At 43.5% G+C, this 14,151-nt stretch overlaps 1 protein-coding gene across 14 annotated transcripts in view; it reads right to left on the reverse strand.

The window, feature by feature from the left end:
* Window positions 1-834: 834 nt before the first annotated feature.
* Window positions 835-14,151, reverse strand: part of LOC116473135 (AGBL carboxypeptidase 4) — a 1,494,771-nt gene continuing 1,481,454 nt past the window's right edge. For 12 of the 14 annotated variants that reach the window (XM_058443101.1, XM_058443097.1, XM_058443103.1 and 9 more), the window contains one exon: window positions 11,401-12,821. In XM_058443101.1, coding sequence (XP_058299084.1) covers window positions 12,701-12,821 — 121 coding nt within the window. In that variant the 3' untranslated portion in view covers window positions 11,401-12,700. Of the gene's footprint in view, window positions 967-11,389; window positions 12,822-14,151 lie in introns of those variants that run through there. The other 2 variants (XM_058443095.1, XM_032160791.1) reach the window with 2 other exon arrangements.

Raw genomic sequence — 14,151 nt, forward strand, 5'->3', positions numbered from 1 at the left:
CTCGCTGTCAGTTCCTTGTCACAGTCTCTGCTTTTGGAAGAACCCAAACTAAGATACGATGGTAAACCTTACTAAGGAATGAATGAATGCTGATATTATAGTGAGAAGAGAGAAGACACTCTTGTAGGCGGACAAATGACCACCTGATGTTGATAAAGACCCTGTTACATTATTAGTCAGTTATAATGAGGGGCCACATTATCCATTTATAATGTATGTCAGGGTGTTGGTTTGACTGACTTAGAAATACTAAGCATAAGAGTAATGTGGATGTGACTGAGAACAATACCTACCCTCTATGGGACACTTCCATTTGGTCTTTATATCTTCTCATCATCCACCCTTCACAACCTTCCTGTAACCCAGACATTAATTAATCTCATTTTTAAAGTGAGTAAACAGGTTCACAGGGATGGCTCGAGGCCACATCGTGGCAGAGCAGGACTCTAAGTTTGATCTGTCAGACATCAGATTCCAGACTCTTGTGCCCACATCTCTGCATGAGTCTATTACAACGTCCAGTCAGAGGCCCAATTCTCCAGCTGCTTGACAAGCAACTTATAATACACACCCTTGAAATCAGGGTATGCTGTCTCACAAGGTCTAGGTCAGCCATAGCAGGCCTGTGCAGGGAAGGCATAGTAAATAAGACACGGTCTGTTTATTACTCACTATACACACCCTTGAAATCAGGGTATGCTGTCTCACAAGGTCTAGGTCAGCCATAGCAGGCCTGTGCAGGGAAGGCATAGTAAATAAGACACGGTCTGTTTATTACTCACTGTTAACCAACACTTAAGATAAAACATTGCTTTATTTATTCTGTTCGGCAGCTCAAGTGTGCTCCATGGTGCCTATTGCACGGTGATGTTAATTAGGTCCTCAGTACTGCATCTCTTGTAGGCAAGGTTTGTAGTGTCACCAGCTGGTCTCACCTCTCCAGAGGTCTCTGGTTCAGCATCAAGTCTGAGGACAGAAAGAATCTTTGGAAGGCAGGAATCACCACCAGAGTTGCTGAACTAAGTATGAAACTTCACTACCATACAAAAATTAGCTGGGCATGGTGGAGTGCACCTGTAATCCCAGCTACTCAGGAGGCTGAGGCAGAAGAATCGCTTGAACCTGGGAGACAGAGGTTGTAGTGAGCCGAGATCGTGCCACTGTGCTCCAGCCTGGGCGACAGGGCAAGACTCCATCTCAAAAAAAAAAAAAAAAAAAAAAAAAAAAAAAGAAACTTCACTGCCTAGTCCTCATTCACAAGCATTAGGGTTTAGCAACCTGACATGCATATCGGGGTCAGTGTGAGATCATTTTTAGGGTAAGCAAGTGGGTTGAAGGGGGTGTTCCTAGAGACCCAAAATGGCAGAACTGGAGGAGCCTTTAGTGATCACCTACTTCAACAGATTCCATTTTGTAGATGGGGAAACTGAGGCTTAGAGAGGGAGAGTGACTTTTCTAAAGTTATATAAATGCTGGGAACATATTGAGATTAGATTCCAGGTCTCGTTGCTTCCAGTTAAGACTCCTCCTAATGGATCATTTCTAGGCCTCTGTCCCTGCTCCTGATGTCCTCACTTGTCCCCATCCCTTTCCTATTGTATGGCTACAGAATGGATGCATGCAAAGTACTGCCTCTAGTAGGAACTCAGAGAATATGAGTTCTTTCTCCCCACTACATTCACTTTCCCTGAAATTCCTCAAAGTAATCCTGTGATTTAGAAAGAGCAATCATTCTTAATTCCATTCTGTGGGTGAGGAAGTTGAGGTTCAAAGAGGGGAAATGACAGCAGCTGAATTAGGCTTAAATCCAGGCTCTGGGTTAGTGCTCTTTCAACCAAACCACATGGCCTCCCTAAGGATAAATGAATAAAAGAAAGAATGAATATTTAACTTAGAAAAGAATGAATTAAGGCATGTATGACAAATAGGCTTAATGTTAAGTCCCCACCCCATGTATTTGCTTTTCAGTAAAGGCGAAGTCTCAAGCTCCGTGGAGCTGCTCTTTAGGCCAGAGCAATGAAGTACGGTCATGCGTTGCTTAATGACAGGGATACGTTGAGAAATGCCTTTTTAGGTGATTTCATCATTGTGTGAACATCACAGAATGTACTTACACAAATCTAGATGGTGTGGCCTGCTATACACCTAGGCTACATGGTACAGCCTGTGGCTCCTAGGCTACAAACCTGTCCAGTATGTTATTCTACAGTATGTTATTCTACTGAAGCAATTATAACAATGCTTGCATTTGTGTATCTAAAAAAATCTAAACATAGAAAAGGTACAATAAAAATATAGTATTATAATCTTATGGGACCACTGTCATTCAGGCAGTCTGTCATTGGCTGAAACATTGTTAGGTGGTGTGTGACTGTATTTATTTCACAGCTGTGCGCCCTTCACTTTTGACCGCCACCTGGTATTCGACCTATTTTAGAGCAGGCCCTCGGTGAGTGCTTCTGAAATTGAACAGAAACAAACCCCCTGGAATCATGGAATTTCAGCTCCAGGAGGACTTTGGAGAGGTATTTGGGTATTAAGGAGAACTAGCTCTCCCTTCTTCGTAACACCACACGAGCAATGTTTTTCAACCTTTAGTCAAGGCTGATCTGAAAAGGAAAAAAAAAGAGAGAGAAAAACAGACAGGAACACAAAGCTGAAATACAGAAAAGACACCTAAACACAAGACCACCTGGAGACAGAGTCTGAAAAGGGGGCTCTTGGTGATCTCTCCACCCCAGAGGGACTGGCTTGGCTGAATCAGCCAGGATCAGCCTTCACTGGGACTGGGAAGGAGGAGAGGTAGCCCTGACATCATGCGGAGCACAGTCCCTGGGAGGCTGGGGCAGAGGGGTGATCCATTAATATGGATGAAATGTCAAGAAAGTAGACAGAATTTCAAACAGCAGCTTAACCCAGGACCTCTGACTATGAGTAGATGTAAAAAAGTCTGCTTAGATTTGACAATGATCTGTCATCTAATATTCAGTAAAAACATTCACAACTGAACAAACATGCATTTTCACACACAAATATAAAGAAGTTATTCATATCAGATGTTCACATAATGGTAGTATACACACACACACATTCAAATACATCATAGTCAATTTATCTCTTTTACCTGTTGTAGTCTCTCCCCAGCTTTCTCCTTTTTTTTTTTCTTTTCCCCCTATGGATACTATTAGCCTGAAGTCTCACAACTTCCTATATGAGCCTATAAGCTAGGTTTGCTCCACTTTATCCAGAAGTTTCAGGCTTGCTTTTATTTGTGAACTTCTGGAGGGAGAGAGAAAAGGAGGGGTGTCAGCATCACCAAAATGTTCTGCTTGGAGCAGCCATCCTCAGTCTCATTTTCACCACCAGCAGCAGCAGCAACAGCCACAAATTCTGTGTGAATGGCTTCTCTGTCTCTGGCCTTATGCTAAGGCTCTGGGGCCCCAGAAATGAGTAAGACTGTTTTTGGCCCTCTCTAAACATCTCAGTCTAAGAACAATGGAAAGTTGAATTGGTAAGAGAGCTGATACACAATAAAAGTGAAATACCAAAGCCATTACCAAGTGTCAAATGAAATGTGTTTAGACAGTGGTTCCCTAGAAGCTCAGTGCCAGTGCACCAGGAAAGACTTCCTGAAGGAGGGGTCTTGTAGAATCAGTAAAAATCAGGGCAGCAGAGAGGAATGGGCAGGTGCCTAGCAAACACAGATGCTTCATTATTTGTGTTGGATAAATTAGTGATGAGACACTTCAGGTTAAAAGCATGGATGAAGTAGGGATCTTTATGAGGTCTCAGAAGAAAGAAAATATTGTAAAATGTTTTTCAAAATACTGTACTTTCCCATTTATCTTCTCAGTTGATCCTCACTATTCTCTTTTTCTTTTATTTTCCGTTGAGGAGTATGTCAGTTGAAGATTATGTCACCATATCAAAGAGTAAGAAACTGAAACCAGTTGAAGCTCTGGGGTTACTCCATCCAGGACAAGAGATTTACTTAATGTCTAATACAGCCAGGCAGTATCAGAGCTGGGAGCAGAACCCAGTTTCCTAACGGCTACATCTTTAAATCGATTTGACTTGACAATTTGAGTTCTGGGAGTTGAGGATAGAATGTGGCTTGGGTTAGAGGAACAGGAAGACTTTGGGATATTTCCTGGGAAAACTCCATCTAGTTAGTGACATAGCACCCTCTTTATAATGCAGGAGTACGGGAGAGGTGGCTTAATAGAAGGAGCTGGGCGTCCTTTGCACCACTCCATCCTAATATCCTGGCAAAGCGCCTCGCTGCTTGTTACAATTCTGAGGGTAGCACCAATCCTGCCTGTTAAGACAATCATTTCACAGCAGTTGTTTCAAAGGAAGAGACTCAGGCGTGGAGGACGTATGGGGGCATCCAGTTGCAAAGGAGACCACCTAAAGCAAGGCTCAGGGGAATCAGGCAAAATGAGGTCATGCACAGGAACAAACATAAACCAGTGAGCTCCCTGAGGTGGAGGCTTTTTATAACCAGCATTAAATATTTATTGTGATGTCAGTCTTAGGACTGTACACAAAAAGGAGGAGGGGAAAACGAAAAGAACACAGCGTTAGAGTCTGATGACTCCCAGGCTCCTCCACTTCTAACAAGCTGCACAACTTGGGGCAGATTCCTTAGTCTCCCTAAGCTTCTGTGTCTTTAGCAGGGAAATGAGGAGAATAATGCCTACTTCATAGGGGTGTTGTGAGGATTGTATGAGATCATGGAAGACAAAGCAATCAGTACAGGGCCTGGAGCCAAGTAAGCACTCAGTCAGGGCAGAACAGCAGTAACAGTAGCAGCTGCAGTGGCAGGAGGAGGAGGAGTAGATTAGTAGTAGCAGCAATATCCACAATAGTAATGGTAGCAGCATTAGATTAGCAGTACCAGCAATAGCAGCAGTAATAGTAGTAGAAGCAGCAGCAGCAGTGTATTAGTAATGGGAATAATAGTAGAAGTAGATTAGTAATAGTAGCAGCAGTAGCAGTAATAGCAACAGCAATATTTTTGCTGGTAGTAATAGCAACAGCAGAAGTAGTAGTTATAACCACACCAGCAACAATTGTTATTATGATTATTGTTATAGAAAAAAGGATCTAATTGCCTTGGGCTCTGAAAAAGAATTTAGCCTTCAGGAAACTGTTGGAGGATTAAGTAAATCTGTCTCCTCCATCTCTCCATGGACACTGGGGCCATGAAGATCATCCGGGACCTCTGATTCCAAGTCCAAAGCACTCTACCATACTATGCTGCCTTTAATGCTGAGTTGGAGCTGAATTCTGTAGGTAAAGGAAGCCATAGAGGAAATCTGAGCTGTGGATTGTCTCAGAGAGGTTGAGGCTTTGGGAAGATAAATCCATAATTAGGATTCAGTTATCAGGGTGAGGTCAGGATAGAATTTTGGATTTGAGATTTTGTTCATTCTTTCTTTTATTCTGCTATAGTTACTGAGTGCCTCTGACCTGTCTGGAACCATTAGGTTCTATGGGAGGTGTGAAGACGAATAAAACCTGAACTTTGCCCCCAAAGTTCAAATGACAGTGGGGGAGGTGACAATCACCTGAGTGAAATAATTAATAAACAGGTCTGGCACAGCAGCTCATGCCTGTAATCCCAGCACTTTGAGAAGCCCGGGTGGGTAGATCACGAGGTCAGGAGATCAAGACAATCCTGGCCAACATGGTGAAACCCCGTCTCTACTAAAAAAATACAAAAATTAGCTGGGTGTGTTGGTGCGAGCCTGTAGTCCCAGCTACTCAGGATGCTGAGGCAGGAGAATTGCTTGAACCCGGGAGGCAGAGGTTGCAGAGATCGTGCCACTGCACTCCAGCCTAGTGACAGAGCAAGACTCTGTCTCAAAAAAAAAAAAAAAAAAAAATTGATAAACAGATGAATAAGCAAAGTGTTAGGGCAACCGAGAAAAGAAAGCAATTAATGACAACTGCTAAGACTGGGAGGATGTCATGAAGTTGGGACACATGAGCTAAGTCTTGAATGATGAGAAGGATTTTCTTAGTTAAGAGGAATAGAGATGTTGGCTGGAAATTAGAACAAGCAGGAATAACCAGTGGGATTTGGCAATTGAACAGAAATGGTGTGTGAAAGACACAAAAGTCGGATGATATCCAGGCTCCTGGCTTGGACAGTTAATTTGAAAGAAGTACCATAAAATGGGGTCATGTTTTATGGAGCTCCTGGAAGCTTCTAAGCAGGGAATGGGTTAATAGCAGAGCATCTGGAGACAGGGAGGCCATTCTAGCAATCCAGGTAGGAAATAATGGTGGGAGTGGCTACGAGGGGAAGCATGGAAAGGATAGAGGAAGGGAAATGCACAACAAACCTGCCAATAGGCATTATTGTCCCATTTTAGAGATGGGGCAAGTAAATTGCTCTAAATGGTTTATAAGATTATTAGCAAGTGGTAGAGCTGAAATTAAAATTCAGGTCTGTCTGACTCAGAGTCACTCCCTAATACTACTTGAAGGCAGACACACCAAAGATGCAGAAGCAATGGGACATGGTGGTTGGTCAGCTGTGTGGGGAGAAAGACATAAAGGAGTTAAGGCAAGGACAGGGTTTCCAACCTGAGCAACTAGATGGAAAAAGAGAATATTAACCAAGACAGCTGATGCCAGGGAGAGAAGCAGATTTGGACTTAAGATTGACATGGGGTCAGCTAAAAATTGATCCCAGGCCTTTAGGGGAACAAATAAATTTTAAGCACTAAGGAGCTATAATAGGCATCATCAGGATGACTTTCTGACTTGGTCAGGCTTAGTGTTGAGGTTTGGGGCTGAACTGAGAGACAGAGAGGTGTCATAGAGTTGTGTTTGTATCTAGGGTCCATGTCCTGTCCTAGTTACTTACTGGCTGTGGACTATGGGCATGGGACTTAATCACACTAATCTGAATTTCTTCATCTGCAAAGTAGAGAAAATAAGCCCTGACCAGCACACCACCTGAATTTGGTATATGAAGACAGATATGTGAGTGCTTTGGGGAAGTCCTGAGTTTCAGCTGACAGAGCAGATCTGTATGATTACTTCATAAAGATGATCCCTGAGATGTTGCATGCCAATCAAAGTAACATAAAAGTTTTGTATATATCCTGGTAAGATTTGTTTGCTATGATTTTGACAAAACATGGTATCTTGTAGAACCTATTTCCCCCTTCTCTTTTTAGTCTAGTCATTTCAGCCTCACATGAGGTTGGGTGAATATCATGTTCAACACTGTCTTCCCATTTGTTCAGAGTCCCAACTTCCAAAGCCTCTTTCCCCTCCCTCAAGGGTTCAGGGTTTTTGGGTGACCTCACTCTCACCATACCCACTATTTATTCATTCCACCCTCAGTGAGCACAGACTCTGTTATGTAATCTGTGTTAAGTGCTAAGGCTACAGAGATGAATAAAACCTAGGTCCCTGGCTTGACACTGATCCCTCAGTGTGACTGCCTTTCTTCTGGACACTTCTGTCACTCTTGTCCTCTACTCAAGAAGCATTTGTACTTCTGTCTGTACGTCATCTGGGGAGAAGAAAAGCTTTGGCTCTAACTCTAGCAAGCAGATGAGAGGCAGAGCAGGGGTGAGGATGGTTTGAGAAAAGAGTTTTACTCAGTTCCAGGTATTTTATAGATGTTATTACATTCAATTCTCACCATAAATATAGGAAGTAGATATTATTCAGTCCATTTTACAGATGAGGATCCCGAGACTTAAAGAGATTACATTATTTGCCCAAAGCCATACAGCTTAACAGAAGAGCTGGGATTCACACTTAGGTTGGCCTGACTTTAAACTCGGGCTGTTCCTATTACGTTATGTCTCCCCTCTTCTTTCTGGCCCTGATGCCCCTTTGGCTGAGCTCAGCCAAAAGGTAAAGGACTTCTTTAGTGCTCAGAAGGCAGTAACTTAGAGGAAGAATTCCGAACAAGAAATGAGGGATATAGTAGGCTTATTTCGCATACCCCAGAAGGAGGAAGTGATAGGGAACCAGAGCTAGATTATCTGCTTGGGGCCAGTAACCCAGAGAGTGTCAGGATGGGCCCAACAACTCTGCCGAGATTCCAGGGGCCCTCTGCATGTCAAGTGATAAATGGGCCCCTTGCCTAAACTCTGCTTTCTGAAGGACTCTGGAGTGCCTAGAAGAAGGTCAGACAGGTGTGTGGAAATGAGAGATAGGAAGAAGGCAGGGCTTCTGCAGCAAGTGCTAAAAAGTCCTGAAATCATTACACATTTTTCCCAGCCTGTAAACTTAACATGCTTCCTTCCCCTCTCCCTATCCTCCACTACCTCTAAATGATGCCATTGTTTACTTGTTATTCTGTTTTAACCTGTTTCTTTTTTTGACCTGATTTTACCCGGAGACAAATGGATAAGGCCCAGCACAAAGTAGTGGAAGGGGAGCAGTGTTTGAATCCAGGTTCTCACTAGCCACATGAGTGTGAAAAAAAGGTTTTTACCTTTAGGGCTCTCATTTTTTCTCATCTTCGAAGTGTAGAAAATGATACTTACCTGATGGGACTGTTGGGAACATTGAATAAGGCAATGGATACAAAGGGATCTAGCACAACACCTGACACACAGTATATGTTCAATAAACATTTGGATGTATGAATTGATGCTGCACAAATGTTAATCAGCCTACACTTCCATAGTTGGCTCTGTTCTTACTATGTAGAAAAATGAGTTGGGTTCTCTAAGGCAGGTCTCAGGTGTGTCAGTTGAGTTACAGTGAAAGGATACTAGTTCTTTTTGTGTTTACCGCCCCTGCCTCCATTTAAAAGGCAATAGAAAAAGCTTCTAGCTAAAGGCTCACTGTTGCTGATGCAAAGCAAACATTATCACCAGCCTCCTCTGCTGAGGGCTTAGCAACGAAGAAACTGGGTAACCTCCAGTTTGTCTGCTGCAGCTTGAGGGTAAACAGACTTTTAGTCCTGTCACTGCACCTCTGAACTGATACAGAGCAAAACTAGCACTGCATCAGTATGGAGAGTTGTGTGAGAGCCAGGTGGAGACCTGTCATGATCCCTCTCCTTCCCACTCCTACTTTTTGCAGTTGTCTGTCTCCTTGGAAATGCACAGAACACTGGTTTGGTGGCCAGCTCCACCCACCTGTGGCTCTAATCTGAGACAGACCTGGCTGGACAAGAAGATAGGCTGGCGCGCCCCCTGCTGGACCCAGGTGGACTAGTAGCCTCTGGCTGGTTGTACACCCCTTGGTGCTGTCCTCCATCTCAGTGCTGAAAACCTTTCCCCTCTAGCGTGAGGTCATAGGTATAACCTTGTCCAAGAAAGCTAAGGAGAAGCAAGGCAGGCCAAGACCACACAAAGGGCTGCTGACAACCCCTGGTCTCTTGCCCAGCCCTTTTTTTCTGCTCTGCCAATGCGGAAAAGCAGATAGTCATCTTGCAAACACACCCTCCTACAGGCTGCCTTATAGCCAGCTTTTTTTTTTTTTTTTCTCTCTCTCTCTCAAGGAATGGGAAATTTTATCAGTGTCCATATGCTGTAATTCAGAGACAGTTAATATCACTGTGTCTAGCATTAAGTACTATACTGTACACTCCATTTGCTGACATCCAGAAATGTAACATCCTGTCCCATGTCATTTCAGTTCAGAGAAATGACATGAGGTGATGCTTTGGAGCATTCAGCTTCCAACCCAGCATCCCCCTAGAGAGGGAGTCCCCTCTATTTCCTCCCAGACAGATGTTCGTTCAGACTCTTCTTTCACATCTGTGGTGATGCGGAGTTCATGGTCTTCCAAAGGAACCCATCCAGTGGTTGGCAATTCAATTCACTAGAAAGTTTTCCTCATCCTGAGCAGAAATCTGTCTTACTGAGACTCACTCCCTGGATTTGGTTATTACCTCTGGGCAGCATAGAACAAGTTTGCTTCTTTTGTCCAATGATGTCCGTTTAGCTCTTTGGAGACTGTGATCTTTCTTTCCTATTCCCACTCCCTGTTATTATGTATGTATGTATGTATGTAGGTATTTATTTATTTAAGCCAGAGTCTCACTCTGTCGCCCAGGCTGGAGTGCAGTGGCATGACCACGGCTCATTGGCTCACTGCAAACTTCGCCTCCCAGGTTCAAGCAATTCTCCTGCCTCAGCCTCCCGAGTAGCTGGGATTACAGGCGCATGCCACCACACCTGGCTAATTTTTGTATTTTTAGTAGAGACGGGGTTTCACCATGTTGGCCAGGCTGGTCTTGAACTCCTGACCTCAGGTGATTCGCCCACTTCAGCCTCCCAAAGTGTTGGGATTACAGGTGTGAGCCACCGCACCGGCCTATTTTTTTTATTTTTTTTATTTTTATTTTTTGAGATGGAGTCTCGCTCTGTCCCCCAGGCTGGAGTGCAGTGGCGCAATCTCAGCTCACTGCAAGCTCCGCCTCCCGGGTTCACGCCATTCTCCTGCCTCAGCCTCTCCGAGTAGCTGGGACTACAGGCGCCCACCACCACGCCCGACTAATTTTTTGTATTTTTTAGTAGAGACGGGGTTTCACCGTGGTCTCAATCTCCTGACCTTGTGATCCGCCCGCCTCGGCCTCCCAAAGTGCTGGGATTACAAGCGTGAGCCACCGCGCCCAGCTGCACCAGCCTATTTTTTATTTTAAACAATAAACTGCTCCAGTCTCCCCATTCCTTTCTAATGGGGAAGGATTTGCAGACACCTCACTTTCCTAGTCATATTCCAAATGATCACAGCTACCATTTAGTGAGCACATAAATATTTTTGCCTACATGTTCCACACCTAAGTTCATTAAACTTTCATAACTATTATAAGAAGGTAGATCTTACTATGACCATCTTTCAGGTGAGGAAACTAAGATCTAGAGATGTTAAATAACTTGCCTAAAATCACACAGTTTTAAAGAAATAGAAGTAGGGTTTGAATGCAGAATCAGAACCCAAAGTTGCCTGGCTCCAAGTTTTTGCTCTTAAATAATCATTATACCTGCTGTTTGTATAGTCTATGATCCAATTAATCAATGTAGTTTTAAATATATAAGCCAATATGTGATCACATTATGGAAGCGACCCGGGCAAGGAAACATGGATCCAGACTATTGTCTCTCTCATCTTATGCAATCTGCCTCTTTTCATACTATCTAAAATGATGCTTTCATTTCCAAAAGGCTGATACACTCTTGGTGCACGGCAGACTGGTTGCAGTCAATTAAACTCCCCAGGACTTTGATACGGGAACTGCTGGAAATCAAGACTTGACTGTTGTCCCTTATTTTGATAACAGAGTCCCTGACCTCAAAGTCAGGGTTATACCAGTTTTGGGGTTTGCCTGTTGGTTCTTGAGCAGTGGGAGACCAAAAGGGAAAGGTGCCAAGAATGCTCAGAGGAACAGAGGAGCTGCACAAAACAATTTATTTGTGTTCCTCTGGGCAAAACGAACCCAGGGGAGAAGCTGTATATACAACATGACATTTGTAGCCAATCAACATATGGCTCTTTCTTATCATTTCTGAAAACTAGCATGCAAAGGAGAACAAGTTTTGCTTTTGATTTTTGTAGCAAACTTCAATAATCTCCAACCCAAACAAACAAACAAATGAACAAAAAATGCTTTAGTGGAGCTCTGTGCTAAGGGCTTTTCCTCCCTGGAGCTTCCTTGCCTCTCCCTGTCTTCTAATCCTCATTTCCGGGAGGTCATTTTAATTAGCAGGCTGTCATGGTGACTCAGCCTGCTGTTTCCACAGACAGGAAGGGAGCAGACTCCCCTGGACCCATTTATCATACAAAGGCACTTTACTCTTCACAAAAATGCACAATATTTAGCTTGCCACACCTTGGGAATTGCTACTACTGTTTTATTTGATCATTCCTCCCTGCCTCAGGGTGCATCCTTCTGTCTTTTGCATCTTCCTTGCCTGGCAATCACCCTTTCCTCATTGCAGATTAGCAATGCCCACATCTTCAGGGGCCGGGCTTAATCCCTGTCACCTGGGATCTGGAGACCTTAACCATAATAAACCTTTTAAAATGAGTGACCAGTGCTTTTTGTCTTTAGAGCTAAAATTTTAATTAAACTACCCAGGAAATTGGGAAACAGCTCTCAGAACAGTTTTCTAAATCTGCATGCTGGGGTTTGAGGGAATCAGGAAGCATGCAGCTTAGATACAGTGACCATATATTTAAGTCCACCGTGATTTCAAAAATTCTGTCCCATTGTTCCCTAGGATGCATTTGTCCTTGGGTTGCAGGTGTTGTTGCTGTTGTTTTGGATCAGAAAATACAAACACTGCATTTCTAAAGCTGTAAACAACTAAGCCTATTGAAAAAGTAGCCATCTGCAGTAACCATAAAACTTAAAAATGTAAAGTGGCTTTGAAAGAACTGACCTGATATGTGTCAAATCTCTTAAAAGGGATGTGTAGGTTTTCCTCATCTTGGAAGATCTCTATGTTGTAGAAAACAGCATCTGTGCTCACCTGGTTCCAGTCTCCTATTTTGTTCCTGAGCTTTTTGAGCTGAAGGCTTACCATTGATTTTTCATTGGAAAAAGGGAAAATCAATGATGAAGTTTCTCATTGTATCCTTTCCCTTTCACTAGCCTATGCATTAATCCACAAATCCTTGGAAGCTACAGAAGAGTGATTAGTTTCATTCCCCAGCAGAATATGCATGCTCCTGTCCCCATAAGACCTCCCAGGACTCTGTGTCTTTAAAAAGGAGTTGAAGGGTCTTTGTGGTTCACTGAGCTCTTCTTGTCCCCTTTGCCGTTGGGGTAGTTGCTGGCTGGGCCCCGCAGGAGTGGGTGCTTGTAAGGAGGGGATTTTTCTTTCCTGCAAAGGGGGAGATAACAGAAAGAGAGAAGACAGCACATATACACAGTGATGAAATCATTTGTGTGCATGTCTATCTTCCCCACTGGACTGTAACCTCCCAGGAACAGTAACCTAGTCTTCTTCCCACAGACACTAAAGGTGACAAAAATGAGCAGGCATTGATACTGTCTTCAAGTTGCTTATAGCTTAGGAGAGGAGATAATTGTATAAAATAACTACACAAAACAATAACTATAATGTATGTCAGGAAGTGGTTAGTGTCCTAAATATGAGAATCTCTTCAACTAAGTTTGAATTCAAATTGAAGAAGTGGCTTTTGTAACCCATCAAGCTCTGACCTTGGCACACCCATTTTTCTTTACTGTTGATGAGTCATGAATAAGGTAAAGACAGAATAGGTGGCAGCACATAAAGGGACACCTTGCCCTAACATACTGCCCCCTCCACCAGGAAGCCTCACTGCCTGAAAATCCACATTCATTGAAGAGCCTTGCTAACATAACAAGGCTGCCAGAATAGGTGAGATACAGCTAGACATCAATACCCACTAACACACTGGAGCACATGCATGGTATGTTACTTATGGGCAGTGTGATCTTGAAGCAGTTCCTTACCTTCTCGGGACTTCTATTTCTTTATTTCTAAAATAGGGGAAAAATTCATGTCCTTCCTGCCTCTTAGGCTCTAGTAAATGGAGGTTGAAGAAGAGCTTTGTAAATTACAAGGTGCTATTCATCTGTAATTGAAGGATGTTGTTTTTAACACCCAAACGGAGCATAGGACGTTAGTATGTTTTTATGGGGAAAAAGAAGAGGGAAGCCCAGATTTGGTCATAGCTGGGGCAGCCATGGGGGAATGGTGGCAAGGGGATAAGTTGTGCAGAGGCTAGAGAGGACAGTGAATGTGCAGAAGGACTTAGGGAGGGTGGGCTAGGAAGGCAAAAAGCCATCAACCAAAGATGGGGACACAAGAGAGCAAGGAGCCACTGGAAGGCAAAACATCCCATACCTTTAGGCCTCTGCAAAGGCTGTTTCCTTCCCTACCTCTCTAGCCTCACCTCCTTTCGGAAGACAAACTCCCAGAAAATAAGCCTCCCCCATCCCCAGGCCTTTGTAGCACTTTGTGCATCTCATCGCTCCTCACCCTGCCGTTTTCTAGGTGGTTCTTTGCTCATCGCTTTCTCTTATGAGATGATAAGTTTGATGTGTACGCTTTTTCTCTCTAATTCCTGAGCCAAGTGCAGGTCTGGTGTGAAGTAGGTGCTTGAGGAGTATTTGATGACTAGAAATGAACTTTCAGTCTTATCTTTACCATATCATTTACTCTA

The sequence above is a fragment of the Hylobates moloch genome, unplaced genomic scaffold, assembly GCF_009828535.3.
Source record: "Hylobates moloch isolate HMO894 unplaced genomic scaffold, HMol_V3 SCAFFOLD_8, whole genome shotgun sequence".
NCBI lineage: Eukaryota > Metazoa > Chordata > Mammalia > Primates > Hylobatidae > Hylobates > Hylobates moloch.